Raw genomic sequence first — 19415 nt, 5'->3', positions numbered from 1 at the left:
GCAGGCCAAACGACATGACAAGTTCTATGCCGACGCTCATAGGGTGTCCGCACCTGTCTATAAGGCTGGGATGAAAGTCTGGCTATCCACTAAGAACTTAAGAATTCCGGGCAAAAAGAAATTGTTGCCTAGATTCATCGGTCCGTATGTTGTGCTCCATGTTCTTAATCCTGCTGCTGTACGTCTGGCTTTGCCACAACGATGGCGGGTGCATCCTGTATTCCACGTCTCGCTCATCAAGCCTTTCTCTGACACTACTAGACTGCCGGTACGGCCTGTTGCTATTTCTGTGCGGGGGTCTGATGAATACGAGGTACAAGACATACTGGATATGAAACTCCGTTCTGGTAGACCGTATTATCTGGTGGACTGGAAGGGCTATGGACCCGAAGATAGGTCCTGGGAACCTCTTTCCAACATTCATGCTCCTGCTTTATTGAAGCGCTTCCACACAAGAAGGGGAGAGGTTGTCCCTTTGGGGGATGGCACTGTCATGCATGCTGGACGCTACGCTCGTAGAACAGCTAGACCGCTCTACTCCAAATGGAGGCTATTCGATACGTTACCGGGAAAACGACGTTTACACTTTTCACGTCGCTAACTTCACGTGACTTTTGCTTCGTCACGTGAACTACGGTATCACGTATTTAAGCAGCGTAGAAACTTCACTCGCTGCTTCTGATCGTCTCTATTGGCGTCGTGTAGCTGAACCTCTGATCTACATCCTGGTATATTCCTACAGCTACTTTTGGGCCTTCGATAGCGTGTGTTCCGCCACACGCTGATTCCTGGAGCTATCCCTTCGCGTGATAATCCACACGCGCTCTTTGTCTTCATACGCGGCTGGCCAAGGCTGCGTGAATCCTGCCCGCGTGTAAAATCCACACGCGCTCTTTGTCTTCATACGCGGCTGGCCAAGGCTGTGTGAATCCTGCCCGCGTGTAAAATCCACACGCGCTCTTCGTCTTCAAGTGCGGCCGGCCCAGGCTGCGTGAATCCTGCCCGCGTGTAAAATCCACACGCGCTCTTTGTCTTCATACGCGGCTGGCCAAGGCTGCGTAAATCCTGGCCGCGTGTAACATCCACACGCGCTCTTCGTCTTCAAGTGCGGCCGGCCCAGGCTGCGTGAATCCTGCCCGCGTGTAAAGTCCACACGCGCTCTTTGTCTTCATACGCGGCTGGCCAAGGCTGCGTAAATCCTGCCCGCGTGTAACATCCACACGCGCTCTTCGTCTTCAAGTGCGGCTGGCCCAGGCTGCGTGAATCCTGCCCACGTGTAAAATCCACACGCGCTCTTCGTCTTCAAGTGCGGCTGGCCAAGGCTGCGCGAACCCTGCCCGCGTGTAAATCCACACGCGCACGTTGTCTTCACACGCGGCTGGCCCAGGCTGCGCGATTCCTGCCCGCGTGTAAATCCACACGCTCACGTTGTCTTCAAACACTATTTTCTTCTAACTCCTGCATCTGTGGAACTAACAGAAGGATTGATCCCTAAGTGGGAAGGAAGCCTTTCAAGGATTATTGGAAGTGACTTTGAACTGAACTTTGGACGCTATCCTGTGGTGAATTCAACCCGTATCTAGCGTGAGCCTCGTTCCGTCCGGGATAAGTCTCCCTTACTAATTTTCCCTTCCCTGTCGTTTTGTTCTTCAATTCAAATCCATCAAGAGACTTCTGGATTGTTCTACCCAGAGATACAGGTCAGTGTGATCATTCCTGCCATTATCTAACTCATCATACTCAGGTTGGAGCAGTTATTCATGATACTTTAATTTGTCCTAGGCTGGATTACTATACCTTACCCACGCCCTTTCCAGTGATCCATCGCTCTGCCTGTTTTATCAGCCAGAGGGTTGTATCATTTGGAAGGTCTTTGTTGACTTCACGACTATCAAGTCGGGTGAACAGGGATCCGGAAGACCCTACCTCCTGTATCCTTTTGAATATTGTATCCTTTTCAGTTGATACTTTGGTGCATTCTGACAGAATCAGAAGCCATGGAGGGTACGGATCCTTTAACTGTTTTGACACAGTTGATCCACGATTTGAGAAACGAAATGGTTACTGCACAGGACATGTTACGGCACCGTATGGACGTTATGCAAGACGCCCTACATGGTAGTCCTCAGGGAACACAAGCGCCGATGGCTACCGCATCCGGATCTGGGACTACGGCACCCCCACAGGAGACTATTAACGTGGTTATGCCCACTCAGTTTCCCTTGGCCCCTCCAGAAAGGTTCACGGGTGATCCCAAAACCTACAGAACCTTTGTAAACCAGTGCCGACTCCATTTCCTTTGCCGTCCTACATCTTTTCCTGACCTAACCACAAAAGCAGCCTTCGTGCTTTCCCATTTAGGGGGCACGGCTGCTGCTTGGGCTAACCCTTTGTTGGAAACTAATAGCCCTTTGTTGTACGATTGTGACGATCTCTTGACTGCTATGAGTAAAGTCTTTGACATGCGTTACTCTACTCAAGCCACAGATTTGGAGTTGCTTAACCTACAACAAGGCAGCCAACCCCTTATGTCTTACGTCGCCCGGTTCAATCAACTGACGGCGGAAACCCAATGGCCTGACAGCAAGAAAACGGCTGTTTTTTACAAGGGTCTTTCTGAAGAACTGAAAGACGCCTTATCTACTGTTCCTGTGGTTCCTACGGGTTTCCCAGAGCTGCTTGATTTGGTTCTACAAATCGACGCCCGAAGGAATGCTCGAAAGGGAGAGAAAAAGCCCTTCATGCCAGTCTCGGGGCGGTCAGAGACACCAGCAGTCATCTCTAACGACCCTGAACCCATGCAAATAGGCGCCGTGAGAGGCCGATTGTCCAATACAGAACGGGAGAACCGAAGAAAAAACCACTTATGTATGTATTGTGGTTCTTCCGAGCATTTATTGGCAACATGCCCTAAAAAACCCGTCAAGCGTGCGGGAAACGCCAAAACTCGACATTAGCAGGAGTCCCTATGTCGAGTGTTTCATCGGACTCCAGTACCATTCCTAAACATGCACCTGTAATAGTTCAGGTGACGTTACATTGTGATGAGCGAGAAGTGGTTTCCAAGGCCATGGTTGATTCTGGCGCCACCAGCAATTATATAGACATCACCTATGCTAAGAACCGCTCCTTACCCCTAGTAAACAAAAAAAAACCCGAAACGGTGAATACCGTGGACGGATCTGTGTTAACTTCTGGTATGGTAACCCAGGAGACGGTACCTGTTCGGATGACGCTATCAAATAACCATTCAGAAGAAATCGTCTTCGATGTTATTGCTGCTCCGCAGTACGAGATCATACTTGGTCTTGCATGGTTAACCCTTCACAATCCTACTGTTGACTGGGTTTCGGGATCGCTCCAATATCCTTCGACTCATTGCAACGAACATTGCTTTACCAGTCAGGAGGTGTCAAATAAACAACACTTATTGGCCTCTGTGGTGGAGGATTCTGCTATCAGCGTTGTACATCAATGCGACAATATCATACCATGCGAATACGCTGATTATGCTGATGTCTTTGATAAAGGCCAGGCAGAACAATTACCTCCTCATCGACAGTACGACTGTCCTATTGAACTGATTCCGGGTGCCAAAATTCCTACAGGCCGTGTTTATTCTTTAACACCTAAAGAAGATGTCGTGTTAAAGGAATACATTGACAAGGCGCTAGCCATGGGCTTTATACGAACCTCGCAATCTCCTGCTGCATCTCCTCTATTCTTTGTTCCTAAGAAAGAGGGAGACCTCAGACCCTGCATTGATTACAGGGCACTTAATGATATCACCATCAAAAACCAATACCCCTTACCGCTAATAAACGTGCTGTTGGATCAGTTAGGCACTTCCAGCTACTTCACCAAACTGGACTTGCGAGGTGCATACAATTTGGTTCGCATTCGTGAAGGCGACGAATGGAAGACCGCTTTTAAGACACGGTATGGTCTTTACGAATATTTGGTGATGCCTTTTGGTCTGTGCAATGCTCCCGCCACATTTCAATTCTTCATGAATGATATATTCAGAGACATCATGGACCGATTTGTGGTTGTCTATCTGGACGACATTTTGATTTACTCCTCATCTCTATCGGAACACGTCAGACATGTTTCTACAGTCCTACAAAGACTTAGGGAGAACCACCTTTATGTGAAAGCCGAAAAATGTGTCTTTCATTCGCAGGAAGTGGAGTTCCTTGGTTACGACATTACCAATCTAGGTGCTCGAATGAGTCGTTCCAAGGTAAAGGCAGTCTTGAATTGGCCAATTCCACATAACGTCAAGTCGCTACAGTCTTTCTTGGGCTTTGCGAATTTCTATCGCAGATTCATCCATTCCTTTTCCAAAACAGTAGCTCCTTTGACGGCTTTAACTAGTTCCAAAGTACCTTTCTGTTGGAACCAACATGCCCAAGCAGCATTCGAAAAACTGAAGGAAGCATTTACCACTGCACCCGTGCTTCAACATCCGGATCCTGATCGCCAGTTTGTCGTTGAAGCGGATGCATCCAGTGTCGCTATTGGCGCAGTGCTCTCACAAGTCTGCACAGAAACCAAGGAGGAACACCCAGTGGCTTTCTTCTCTCGTAAACTCACCTCATATGAACGGAACTACACCGTTACTGAGCGGGAACTACTGGCTATCAAAGATGCCTTCCGAGAATGGCGTCATCATCTTCTTGGGGCCAAACAACAGGTGTTGGTGTACTCTGACCATAGAAATCTCCAAGCATTCAAATCCATGAAATGCCTTACGGCCCCGTCAGGCCAGATGGCATGTCTTTTTTGCCCAATACAATTTCCAGGTCACCTATCGTCCTGCCCGAGAACATGTTAAGTCGGACGCTTTGTCCCGTATGAGTAAAGAGGCGCAGGAAGAAAAACAAGTACAGATCCAGCTGTTGGCAGATCATGTGATTTGTGGTTGTTCGGTTCAACCATCCTTAAAAACCGAAATACAAGAGTGGGTAAAAAATAATCCACAAGTAGTCCAGGATATGAATCTAGACGTGCATAACGGTTTACCATTCACACAGGGGGTGCTTTATCTATCAACTCCTTCAATGCGGGATAAAGCCCTCAAATGGAATCATGATTCCTTGATTGCAGCCCATCCTGGACAGAAGAAAACACTGGACCTGCTCAAAAGGTGGTGCTGGTGGCCATCCATGGCAAAAGACGTTATAAACTACGTATCTTCTTGTTCCGTATGTATCCAATGTAAAAATACTCCTGGTAAACCAGTGGGCTTACTCCAATCCCTGCCTGTCCCTACCAAACCATGGGACATGATATCTATGGACTTTGTGGTGGAACTCCCCCCAAATCAAGGATACGATACCCTATGGGTCGTAGTGGATTATTTCACTAAATTGGCCCTATTTATTCCTTGTATTGGTTTACCAACTGCTACTGTTCTGGCTGATCTATTCATCCAACATATATTCCGTTTCTTTGGTCTACCATCAGTAATCATTACTGACAGGGGCTCGCAGTTTGCGTCACGCTTCTGGAGAGCCTTAACATCTGCATTACTAATTGATGATAGAATGTCCAGCGCTTATCATCCTCAAACCGACGGACAGACTGAAAGGGTCAATTGTACTATGGAACAATATCTGCGGTGTCTGTGTTTGCAATACCAATCGGATTGGCTCACGGTACTGCCGGCGGCTGAATTCGCCTATAACAACTCTTATCATAGTGCCATAGGCACTTCACCGTTCTATGCTCTCTATGGACAACACCCCCGATCAATACCTCTAGATTCCGGTCTATCCCTGGACACGCCTGCCGCAGGCCGTACGCTTCGTGATCTGAAGAGATTACAAAGAAAGGTGAAGCAGCAATTGGAGCAGGCCAAACGACATGACAAGTTCTATGCCGACGCTCATAGGGTGTCCGCACCTGTCTATAAGGCTGGGATGAAAGTCTGGCTATCCACTAAGAACTTAAGAATTCCGGGCAAAAAGAAATTGTTGCCTAGATTCATCGGTCCGTATGTTGTGCTCCATGTTCTTAATCCTGCTGCTGTACGTCTGGCTTTGCCACAACGATGGCGGGTGCATCCTGTATTCCACGTCTCGCTCATCAAGCCTTTCTCTGACACTACTAGACTGCCGGTACGGCCTGTTGCTATTTCTGTGCGGGGGTCTGATGAATACGAGGTACAAGACATACTGGATATGAAACTCCGTTCTGGTAGACCGTATTATCTGGTGGACTGGAAGGGCTATGGACCCGAAGATAGGTCCTGGGAACCTCTTTCCAACATTCATGCTCCTGCTTTATTGAAGCGCTTCCACACAAGAAGGGGAGAGGTTGTCCCTTTGGGGGATGGCACTGTCATGCATGCTGGACGCTACGCTCGTAGAACAGCTAGACCGCTCTACTCCAAATGGAGGCTATTCGATACGTTACCGGGAAAACGACGTTTACACTTTTCACGTCGCTAACTTCACGTGACTTTTGCTTCGTCACGTGAACTACGGTATCACGTATTTAAGCAGCGTAGAAACTTCACTCGCTGCTTCTGATCGTCTCTATTGGCGTCGTGTAGCTGAACCTCTGATCTACATCCTGGTATATTCCTACAGCTACTTTTGGGCCTTCGATAGCGTGTGTTCCGCCACACGCTGATTCCTGGAGCTATCCCTTCGCGTGATAATCCACACGCGCTCTTTGTCTTCATACGCGGCTGGCCAAGGCTGCGTGAATCCTGCCCGCGTGTAAAATCCACACGCGCTCTTTGTCTTCATACGCGGCTGGCCAAGGCTGTGTGAATCCTGCCCGCGTGTAAAATCCACACGCGCTCTTCGTCTTCAAGTGCGGCCGGCCCAGGCTGCGTGAATCCTGCCCGCGTGTAAAATCCACACGCGCTCTTTGTCTTCATACGCGGCTGGCCAAGGCTGCGTAAATCCTGGCCGCGTGTAACATCCACACGCGCTCTTCGTCTTCAAGTGCGGCCGGCCCAGGCTGCGTGAATCCTGCCCGCGTGTAAAGTCCACACGCGCTCTTTGTCTTCATACGCGGCTGGCCAAGGCTGCGTAAATCCTGCCCGCGTGTAACATCCACACGCGCTCTTCGTCTTCAAGTGCGGCTGGCCCAGGCTGCGTGAATCCTGCCCGCGTGTAAAATCCACACGCGCTCTTCGTCTTCAAGTGCGGCTGGCCAAGGCTGCGCGAACCCTGCCCGCGTGTAAATCCACACGCGCACGTTGTCTTCACACGCGGCTGGCCCAGGCTGCGCGATTCCTGCCCGCGTGTAAATCCACACGCTCACGTTGTCTTCAAACACTATTTTCTTCTAACTCCTGCATCTGTGGAACTAACAGAAGGATTGATCCCTAAGTGGGAAGGAAGCCTTTCAAGGATTATTGGAAGTGACTTTGAACTGAACTTTGGACGCTATCCTGTGGTGAATTCAACCCGTATCTAGCGTGAGCCTCGTTCCGTCCGGGATAAGTCTCCCTTACTAATTTTCCCTTCCCTGTCGTTTTGTTCTTCAATTCAAATCCATCAAGAGACTTCTGGATTGTTCTACCCAGAGATACAGGTCAGTGTGATCATTCCTGCCATTATCTAACTCATCATACTCAGGTTGGAGCAGTTATTCATGATACTTTAATTTGTCCTAGGCTGGATTACTATACCTTACCCACGCCCTTTCCAGTGATCCATCGCTCTGCCTGTTTTATCAGCCAGAGGGTTGTATCATTTGGAAGGTCTTTGTTGACTTCACGACTATCAAGTCGGGTGAACAGGGATCCGGAAGACCCTACCTCCTGTATCCTTTTGAATATTGTATCCTTTTCGGTTGATACTTTGGTGCATTCTGACACTTGATCATATCAATCTTATCTACAAAAAATAGACTGACAGCGTTACAGATGTCTTGGGCCGGGTGGGAAAAGGGGCTGAGAGTTCCTTTGTAAATCTAAACATCTCCCAAAAAGCACATGCTGCTAGGAGTATACATACCACATAGTGCTGAGACTTGGCTGCGTCAAAAGCCAGTTTAAACTGAAGCAGAATCTGTTTGTAATGTCCCTTGGCTTCTTGAGCATAGTAAATATGCCATTTACGCTCTGCCCGACAGCATCGCTCTTTCAGAGCTCTAAGGTCCAATGAAAAACAGGGAGCAGAGGGTTTTTGGTGGCACACACCGTGCTGAGGGGGAGCAAACAAAATGGCTGTCAGAGCCATAGCTTTTATTAGAGCCCCACATGGGTCAGCTAGATCTTCTGTAACATCCATCTGAGTATTGAGTTTCAGGGTCTCCACGAATAGCACCAGCGGTACTTTATCCACTAATGTAGACTTTGTGATGAATCTGTCTCCGATTGGGAAGGGCAACAAGAAACAGCAATAACAAATGGTCAGACCAGATTACAGGCAATAGTTTAAAAGTCACAGTTAGTGATGCTTCCGAGAACATCAAGTCAAGCATGTTTCTTCTTTTGTGGGTTGACAAATTATTACGTGATACAGAAGGCAGTCAGAAACCCAAACCTGGCAATCAAAATAACGGCATGAACACCCGTCACATCATTCGTCCTAATGTTAAAATCCCCTAACAAGATCAGGTTAGCATGGGCCAGTGCAAGATCAGCAACCAGATGAGAGAAACAATTCATGAAATCCATCGCAAAATAGGAAAGTGGCCGATATACAAGCAGTGCTTGCACTGACACATTGCTTGAACCCCGAAGCCTCACAGCAACAGTTCACAAGGCACACTGTGTGTCAGAGGAATAGCAACACACTCCAGTGATGTTAAGTGAAGAAAGGCCAAGCATTCCCCCCGGTTCCCCAGCCTAGAGCTAGGCTGATCCGCACGAATCAGTGCGTAGTTAGAGGGTAGAAGATGCACTATATCAGGGCCAGAAGAGTCTAAAAACCAGGTCATGGTCATTCCTAACATGTAAGGTTGGTGCTCAGTTAAAAGATCAAAAATCTCGTGACTGTGTGCCTCAGTGGAGCAGTTATCGATCCAAAAAACAGCCAATCAAGACAAAGCTCCTGACTTGTCCTTATCCCCGTGGTCAGACCCCTCACAGAGGTAGCATCTGCTACAGGTAGCTGGACCAACAGTCCAGTGGGGAAGCAGGTAGCCTCAGGGGCTAGCTCCAACAGCTCTCACCATGAGTATCAAGTCATACCATTATAATCACCAAAGGGAAATCTTACAAACCGTAAGGCATGTTCTGCTTCATTTTAGCAGACCTTTAAAGCCCATGGCCCACACTGTCCCAGACGGGTACAGAGGGGTTTGCCTTTTGCGCGCCTTCGGCATGCATCAAGCAGCCCGCTGCGCTGGCGTGTATGCCGGAGGTCGGGATGAGCAGCTGACCTGCGCGGGCTCAGGTCAGTCGGCAAAGAGGAAACACAGCTGTGAGCCTGCAGGAAGCAGCACAACCACCAGGTAATATTGCAAAAGGATGTAAAGAAAAGGCCCTTGTTAGGTCCTGTACCTTGAACATAATGGCCTGGAACACATCATGGTCATAAGTATTTTATTTTTTTCTACAGAAGGGGTAATAATTCTCACACAGTATGATCTTGTTTAATTCAAGAGAGTAGGTCGATGCACAATTTTATATTGACGGATATACACTATTATGCGGTGAAATCTAAACAATTAATAGAATGGCTGTGATTTTTACATTACATGGATATTGGGGTTTGTCCAGTGCAAAAAGGTCCACCGGAGGGGAGCTGGAATCTGCCTCACAAAGGTATGGGAACCCTTCCTACTGAAAAGGTTGCAAGGCCCCATCAGCAGCCCTGTTAAGGACTTTATCATCCCACCTTGCGTGATGAAATAGTCATCCCTTACCGTAGTTAAACTGACTGTTGGACTTTTCACAGTTGATAATGTTGAATCGATATCCCACTCCGGGCCGCATTCCACTCACTTCGAAATAAAACCACTGATGATAATGGTTGCTGTTTATATCAGAGTTCAGAATAAGGTCGTATTCATTTCTAAAAATATAGATGAAACATCTTAGAACTTAGTCACTGTCTATGCCATAACAAATGAGAAAAGAAAACGAAACTTACTTCCTAATTTGAATAGCCTTCCGGAGATTTCCCGATTCAAACTTTGAGTTAAACTTCAGTACTTCATTTTCTTCCAGCACTGGACAACTTTGAAAAGGAACATGGAGATTACAAAGGATTCTTACATTTTCAAATTATTTTATTGATTAAGTAGCATTTAATATAGCCTGTCATGCTTTTTAATTATCAAAGTGGGAGTATATACATCTCCAACATTGAGGCAAACAGAAATTGAAGGCTCTAAACTCTGGAAGAAAGTCCATGTACAGAAACCAGAGGGCTACATTTTACCTCAACTCATAACTACCAGGGATTTAAAGCAAACCCAACAACCACGTGCCAGGAAAGAAGACAGAAATACATGTGGTTACTTGCTTAGAAGGGACATGACAAGATTCATCCAAAATAGTTGCCATGAACATTCAGCATTCTTCATCTAAAAATGTATACAGGATAGAATCAAAAATAATTCCACCTGTGATTAGAAAACAAAGTTCAATGTTACATGCCAATAGAAGCATGCATGTAGTGTTTTAAAATCCTATCCACCAGTAAAAAAATGTCAATGTCATGACAGCATGCCCAGTTTCGTCATATTGAAACAATGTTGGCAAATCATCAACCTAACGTAAGGGAGAGTCGTGACAATATTAAATATGATCATACCATTAGCTTTACACATAAAATGATCAACCACATTTTGCAAAATTGAAGAAACAGGTTTACATAAAAAAAAAACAGCCACCAGGGTGTGGAAACACTCAGTTAAAATTCTTCAAAAATAATAAACCCACAAAGTACTTGCTAACAGAACTCAAAACCTTTCCTGCAAAATAAAAATACACATTTGTTCCAGAATAGTGGCTCAAAATTGAAAGGAAACTGAGCTGCTGTAGAATTCAAGCAATATGGGAGAGGTTCCATGAAGGGGGCGGTAGCTGTCGCCTTGCCAGTTATCCGCCAGGCTGATTCAGCAGGATGAAATCATAGCATGCAAATAGAGGTCAAGAGGGAGAGGAGTTAGGGAGTAGATTGGGGGGTATCTTTCAGAGAAATGCATCTAAAAGTCAGTTTTATGCAATGCCCATTATTTAGCCCACTTTGGAAGATGGTTGCAATAGGAAACCAGCAATAGCTCAACTATTACAAAAAAGTGAATGCCCCTCATGGTTGTCACTATGTTACTTTGAAGGTATGCCCAGAAGAACTAGAAGACACTGTGGTGTGCTGAATAGCCCATCATAGTTCCTGAGTCGACTGGTTATGTTAAGTGGGGCAAGTCAGAATCAGGAGGCAGACAACTTACTGTGGTGTCTAATGTGATTGTTTTATTCAAGTGCCCACATCTCTATACTAACCCTACACCTCTGGTCCCTACTCTGAAAGAAAGAAAAGAGTTGTAAAGGGGGCCCATCAGGATCTTGTACAAAATAAGCCTGACTGCAGTCTAGAAACCTAAGCTACTGCAGAAAGTAGGGACCATAGTAAGTCTATGCGCCTCTCTATGTTATCTGAGGTAGACATTCAATATATGAGTTTGCCGACTGCAGTACCCTAACTATGTCTGATATTCCCTTGATCAGTCAAGGTAAAGATACAACTGTTTGATAGTTAGGTGTAGTTCTGCACCATGGCCAAGAAATATATAGTCACAAATGTATGTACATAACCAAGTGTTTATTAAGGGTTAGATGAAAGGATCTATAGGATCATTCTAGTATTAAGCACATTTCTGTTTAAGCCAACATTAACAGTGAGGGAAAGAATCTGACCGCCGTCTAAGCAGACAATCTAACCACAGCAAAAATAAGTTTTTTTAGAACAAATAAAAAGATACCACTGTGGAAACAAAGTTTTAAACCAGAAGCAAGTAATATTCATGGTCCCCCCTGACATAGGTACTTCAACCACGAGACCCACAGAAGGGGCAGCAGGGGGAGCTGGTGAGCTGAGGAAGAAACATGAGACGGAGGGAACAGAGTATGAATGCAAATGCGCTTGAATACAGGACAGACCGATCAGGAGATAAACCTGGTTCTCAATCTGTCTGACCGGTCACTGGAAGAGATGGAGATCGAAGTACTGCACAAAGGCCTATCCTTTGTACCAAACAAAGAGCTGACTACACCAACCTGCAAATAGACACATTCAAGTTTATCAGAAAAAGGAAATTGGTTCCTATTGTAAGAGAGGATATAGCAGCCCCTAGTATTAGTCCACTAACCATCACAAATATGCAGGACACCCAATCACTGCTCTCACTTGAAGAGAACATAGAAATCCCACAAGGGGAAATGATTAATCACTTGGGTATTCAGACCAGTACCTTGATTGAGAGCAATCTGAAACCCAAATCAAAATGTATCCCTGTGATGTATTGATGCTTTCTAAAAAGTAGTATTCATGGATATCGAAAAAAGATGGATGCAGTACAAAAAAACATATCAAAGTTCCAAGAAACTAAACATCAAGGAACAACTTGCCTTGAAAAATATAGCATTGTACCACAACATTATTAAGAAAGAAGCGGACAAAGGTAGTATTATTGTTATATTGAATAAAAATGACTACATCAAGATGGGAGACAAACAACTAAGTACGCAGAGATGATATAAGATTGTCATTAGAGAATATATTACAGAGCAAACCAAGGAAATTAATGATTTGATAATGAAATGGCATCACAAACAGATACTGAATGACAATGAAAGATCCTTTTTGTGCACTGACAAACCCAAAATACATACCATATATTTCCTGCCTAAAATCCACAAGGAATACACACACCTACCTGAAGTGAGTCCAATAGTGAGTTGGAATGGATGGATGACAGAAAACCTGTCTAAATGTATACACACTATTACGAAGCCTGAAGTACACAAACTGGACTCTCACACATGAGACACTATGCATGTACTAGAACCCCTGAATATAATACAGTGGAAGAATAGTTACATGATAGGAACCATGGACATTAAGGCTGTGTACACGTCCATTGACCACATTCTGGCACTCAACATTGATTAAATCTTCCAAAATGTTTCTGCATCCTACCATGCCTATGTTGTAATGCTCATAAAATGTCTCATTTGCATTTAAAAGCAATGGGCTTCATTGTTAGGGAGAATTCTCTTCTAAGGCTAATTTCCCTTACTTTTGCTGGATTTGAAGGGTTTATTTTTTTCTCCTGCTAAGAATGAGACCCTTTTTTCCCCACTCTTAGAAAGATTGCTAGTGTGTGTTTTAGGCTATCTTGTGTGCTTCTGGTCTATGGGGTTTTTCCCACCCTCATAGGAATCATCTGTTTAACATGTGTGGTACACAGCACCCTCTGTGCCGTACCACATGGGTGTCGTAGCGACCCCAAACATAGACTCCATACCCTGGGACTGACTACTGTCTCCCAGGGCATGTAAAGTCCCCATTGACTTTTCGAGGGGGTACCGTACAGTCCCCTCTCTCAAAAGTTTCTGGCTGGTGGCAGTGGTTACTACCATAAATATTCGACTGCAAATATTTCCCTATGGGATTTTCCCATTGTTCGAGGCTACCACTTTTACTGACAGCCTCTAACATACCGCCGGTTTATTTTAATATTAACTTTACTCCGGTAGGTTTTTATTGCCAGAACGTTAATATATCTTTCTGGTGTCTTTTGCTATAATCCTAACCCAGGTCAGAGATCCTTTGTTCATCCTTTTTACGGGCTTCTGCACAGAAGCCCTCCTCTCTGTGCCACCGAGTCTGGGGTAGACAGGATGTGTGGAAGGGGGAATAGGCACCCTGGACAGGGTTGCCTACGCAACCCAAGTCGCACTCTGCCCTGAATGGCTGGGGGGTTCTCCCGCCAGGAGAGCCACCCCACTGTGTGAGCGACAGCTAGGCTGTATGAATTGGGGTCTTGCTGCATAAAAGCAGGGTCCTGAGGACTGGAGGACAAGACGTCGCCACTGGAACTAAGAAACCGAAGAGGAGAGAAGCTGAAGACATCTGCAACGACTGAACCACCAGTGAAGCCCTGCTGCAGATCCTCACCACTTTTCTCCAACGACTTGAGAAGATCTTCTGCTGAAAGAGTCTTCTTCCCTTGAGCTGGTGGGGACAACCAGTTCGCCAATCACCTTCCCGGACGTGCCTTGGTCGAATCGCCAGTGCCAAGCACTAGGAGACCGGATCGCCAGGCACACGTCCACCCGGACCGCGATTTAAAGGAGCGTACCTTTAGTTTGGCAGCACCGCGGCTGGTTTTTCCCTGGGCAGTGCAGTAACTCGAACCTTCCTCCACGACGAGTGCCTCTCTTCCTCTGCTGGATCTCCCGAACTGCAGGAACTGCCAGGAACTACCGCCACCGCAGGAGCCTCTTCTACTTTAAAGGTACATTGTTCCACCAGGCCTCCCGTTTCGTTGGGTATTGCTAAAGGTGTTTTAAATCCTTTACTTACCTACTGGGTTGGCCGCCCCTATCATCTAACATTGTCTTCCACCTTCTGCAACCACCTTTTCGAATCGTTAAACAAAGACTTGACTGCAGCTACTAGAACATTTTGATCCTGGGCACATTGCTTTGTTCCATTGACACTGGCACAGGCCTATTGACAACTGCCTTCTCTAGATTCCTTCTCACCAAGAAATGTGTTGGTGCAGCTAACTCTTATAACCACCTTTTCCTTCCCTCTTTTTAAACTTGTGAAGTGCCATTTTGCTCGGTTTGCACCTCAGTATTGCATATGCTAAAGTACTGCCTTGCCTAACTTGTTCACAATCTACTGGGGAAGTGTTGCTGCTGTGTTCTAGAGTCTAAACCTGTATAATTTGTCCTTTTCTTCCCTTTTTGAGAAATTGATAGAGTGCCATTTCTGCTTGTTTTTCACTGTGCCGTTTTGCTCCTTGTTCACTCTTGCTCAAGCTTGTCTACAATTTAAATAGGTAGTTGTGTATACTTTTCTTGACTGATTTAACTTGCTTTAATAATAGTGATGTGTGTGTGAACACGAGTGTGTAAAATAAATATATATATTCTTTTTGATACAAAGCTTTGGTCAGTGTTTCCTTGTTCCATAGTACTGTAGTCCTAATGTGTAAACCCTGAATACTGCTCATCTCCCTCATGAGATAAGTCTGACTGCTTAGCCACAGCTACCAACTAAATCTTTGTGGTACAGACTGATACCAAAGGGGATTTATTGCAAATACCTGTAGTCTTAATCTTCTGTAGTGCTCCCTAAGGGAACTGCACAGGATTCTGCCTAACACTCATTACGATACTGGCGGTAGCCGTGCCTGTAAAACCGGCACGGCTGCCGCCGGTATCATTTTTTTTCCAGCGCCCGTGAATGGGCAATTACCGGGTCATTACGGCCCTGCCGGACCCGGTAATTGCCCATTTCGCGGGTGCCGGAATGAAATGCTCCCCATTCCCATTGAGCCCCAAAGGACTCAATGGGAATGGGGAGGTCGGATGCACAGGCACCATTCAGAATGGTGCCGGTGCATCCAACATGCTCTGCTCGCGGGTGCCGGTACGCCCGCCAGGCCAGACCTGGCGGGCAGAAAGGCACCCGCGAGCAGAACCCGTAGTTTGCCGGTCTGGTACTAATAGTACCGGCAAGCTTACTGGTACCATTGTTACCGGACCGGCAAACTTATAATGAGGCCCTATGTCTATTTTATTTAATGATAAACTATATCAGCAAACAAAGGGAATTACAATAGGCACGTGTTTTACGCCATCTAAGGCCAACTTATTTGTTGGGAAATTTGAACACAAACATGCCACGACTCACCCAACCCTATCCAAGAATGTGATCAAATGGTTTAGATATATAGATGATGTATTGATTATATGTGATGGCAATGCTGAGCAATTTGACCAATACTGTAAATATCTGAATGAGGACTCCTTTGGACTAAGCTTCACATTAGACAAAAGTAATGAAAAGATTAATTACCCAGACCTATGCATTTACATTGAAGAAGGGAAAATACAGACCAAAAACTACAGGAAAAAAAAACAGGTAAATGCGACCTTTCACGCCGACAGTACACATCTCAGAAGCACTATTGACAATATAACAATTGGCGAATTCACAAGAGCAAGGAGGAACTGTAGCACCGAGACAGAGTACCTTGAAGAATTTGAACTCAGAGAAAAGGTTCCGAGACAGAGCATACTCTGATAGCATTATTAATAAAGCCAGAGTAAATGTCACATCCATAAACAGAACAGAGCTGCTGAAACCAAGAAACAGGACTAATGAACCTAAGATAAACCCAGCCAGACCGATACCCCAGTACTCCAATGACAATCATATCATTAGGAACATCTACCAGAGAAACTGGCATAAACTGATGCTGGCTCCTGTTCTCAAAAAACATACCACTGAAAGACCGAACATTGTCTATACTAAGGCACCTACCCTGGGAATTAAACTCAGCCCCAGCTTCATGACTGATAAAAGATAGGGGGGGGGGCAAACAAGCCCTACAACAGGAAAACCGCTAACTGAACTCTACAAATGTTCCAATTGTAATATGTGTTGTTATGCTTTGAACAACATACACTTGCATACCACTAATTATGGCAAAGTTACCAAAATAAATGAATTCCTTAATTGTAGGACATATGTAATTTACATCATTATATGCATTTGCAATAAACTATGTAGGGAGCACCATACGAGAACTCAGAACGGGAATAAGGGAACATATTTACAGCATAACCACTACCAAGCGAAAAACAGCACTGGCTGAACATTGATTCAAGGAACATCAATCAGAGAAAAAAGGCAATGTGAAATTCTTCGGAATACGGCACTTCAAAATACACCCAAGACTAAGAGATAAAGAAAAAATCCTGTGCCAAAAGGAAACCAAGATAATCTGCAACCTTAGAACCATCAAGGAAGGGCTTGACACAGATAATGAGATGAATTATTTCCTTTGAGAACGTATATAATATATTTTCTCAGAGAGTCAGGTCTCCAAGTAAAAGAAAATGATCATAACACAAGAAATATGTATATACTCAGGCGATCTACAAATGATAACTACAATATGTATGTCTGTACAACCTAAAAAAGGAAGAAAAAATGAAGCATGGGACAAGTAGGACACACAAAATGATGCCTTATAATGTTCTACTGGTAATAAACAAGCAAAGGGAAAACTATACCTTGCCGCAGATTTGGCCTCAATATACATACAAGCCCTCAAAGATTGCTCTCCACAGGGTCACACGATTGGTAAGCACTGTGTTGACCAACACAATTTATCTGCCCAGCACCAGAACCTGCTTGAACTAAGGACAGACTTGACACCCAACACGGGGCGCTCATCAGACTATAGTGCGCACAAGGGGAACCCCGTGAACCCATTGTGACCTGTACATAGAAAAAAAGGAACACCTAACTCACCTACGTTAACATTGATTAAACATCAGAACACACTCAAATAACAGGGACCCCACCAACTTTATTATGACCTTATTTACCATACCCCACACTTAGCCCACCATCCAAATAAACCAACTGTAATGATAGGATCACAGTATTGCACACATCATTTAGTATATCAATCGCCAGCTAGCTAACCCCAGGATGCCCGACATTAGTAACCCGCAATATCCCGCACCTAAGTACAATTCTTTTGCCTTTGCTCATCAACTTTCTATAATATAATTGTTGGACAATTGTTATTCCTAATAAGACTATGAAATGATTAAGGGAACATGATCCCTCTCCTCGAATAAACAAGCCGATCAAACCTAGGCTTTAATCTCACCCTACTTAACTATAAACGGCTTTTTACTGTGATCGCTGCCACTTTTCTGATTCTGATGATGTCATTGCGTTCACAATGCGTGACAGCCTTTTATGCCGACCCCAAGATGGCAATGCTCACTAAACACAGCGAAGCACTGCCATCCAGAATCCAACATCTGGAGCTCACTACACTCCTACCAAGGAAAGAATGCACTAGGCGATCCCAAACCTTTCCCTCTAAAGTAAAACAGGCCTTAACTTGCCGGTTCCTTCATCACTGCTATTCTCCCTATAGAAGAATACTAATATAAAGCACTGAAATTCATGGACAACTGCCCTAACGCTTAAATTAGCATAAGGCTTTCACAAAACTCTCTACAGGTAACCTCACCTAACTATGCACCTAGCTCTTAGTTTACCTCTAGCACTGTTAACTCTGTTTTTATTACAACCTGATCCTACTATCCTGCTACTACTGCCACAGATTTAAGAATAACAAGTGCCACCAGGACTATTATCGGTGGACTTCCAAGCCCACCTGTACTGTGCTGCACACTTGTGCTCAAAAGGTAACAGGATATTCACTCCTCCAACATTACTTTAGTCTTACAATATGATTACAACTTGGCGCCACCACACGTGGCTTCACCTGACCAGTTCATACTTACATGAATAATTTGCTTTTTCCTTAATAATCACTGTGAATCCCCGACTACACTGGGGAAACATTAATAAACCTAGTACTGGGGCACAACATTGCACTTATACCTATGCCATAATGAACTTGCACCCATCATACACTGACCTATGTATAGTGAGACTGATCACTTTGGATACCTTAACCAGGTCACATTTGGCTAAAGGGATGATTACTTGGTCTACACACTAATCCGCCTGTTATCATACAGCAAAAATATATATAAAATGCTCCCTGACTCCCCTCCTCATTCCTTTTATCCTTCCTCTGCTTTTTCAAGTACAGGAAAAGTAATTAAATGAACATTAGCCCTAAAGTATATGTAAAAAAGTCTTCTGCTGAAACAATGCCAATACAAGAAACTAATAATATTGGGAAACAAATGCATGTCACTGATATTGGATACAGCTTTCCAAATGCTAACTATGATTAACCAAGGCTGCTAACATCCCAACAAAGGGTACCAACCACAAACTGGATATTGAAATAACTATTGATATAACTAAAGAAATGTGCTGCACATTGCTACAAACCCACAATCACCTGTGATTCTGAATAGGCGTTTTATTTATTTTTGTTTCTAATGTCACCAATTTACACTGCCTCGCCTTGACAAAGCCCGCAACATGCTGAAACATTAGCGCGTGCCACCATCTGGTTAATGTTGTCTCAAACCGAAAATTCACACAATCTAGGATTGTACTAGAATGATCCTATAGATCCTTTGATCTAACCCTTAATAAACTTTGTTTTATATATCGATTTGAGACTATGTATTTCTTGTCGATGGCGCAGAACCACACCTAACTATCAAACAGCAGAAACCTAAGCTAGGCTGATCCCTGGTCCTAAAATGAAAACACCTAATGTTAACACAAAAAATATCCTAAGCA

The 19415-nt window shown here is 44.8% G+C and overlaps 1 protein-coding gene across 4 annotated transcripts in view; it reads right to left on the bottom strand.

The window, feature by feature from the left end:
- Window positions 1-19415, bottom strand: part of AGTPBP1 (ATP/GTP binding carboxypeptidase 1) — a 2604148-nt gene that overhangs the window by 809177 nt on the left and 1775556 nt on the right. For all 4 annotated transcript variants that reach the window (XM_069625853.1, XM_069625856.1, XM_069625854.1 and 1 more), the window contains 2 exons: window positions 10065-10151; window positions 9838-9986 (listed from right to left, as the gene is read on the bottom strand). In XM_069625853.1, the coding sequence (XP_069481954.1) occupies window positions 9838-9986; window positions 10065-10151 (236 nt within the window). The remainder of the gene's footprint in view (window positions 1-9837; window positions 9987-10064; window positions 10152-19415) is intronic.

Source organism: Ambystoma mexicanum, chromosome 6p (genome assembly GCF_040938575.1).
Source record: "Ambystoma mexicanum isolate Mex_15411 chromosome 6p, UKY_AmexF1_1, whole genome shotgun sequence".
NCBI lineage: Eukaryota > Metazoa > Chordata > Amphibia > Caudata > Ambystomatidae > Ambystoma > Ambystoma mexicanum.
This window is presented reverse-complemented; position numbering and strand designations above follow the sequence as displayed.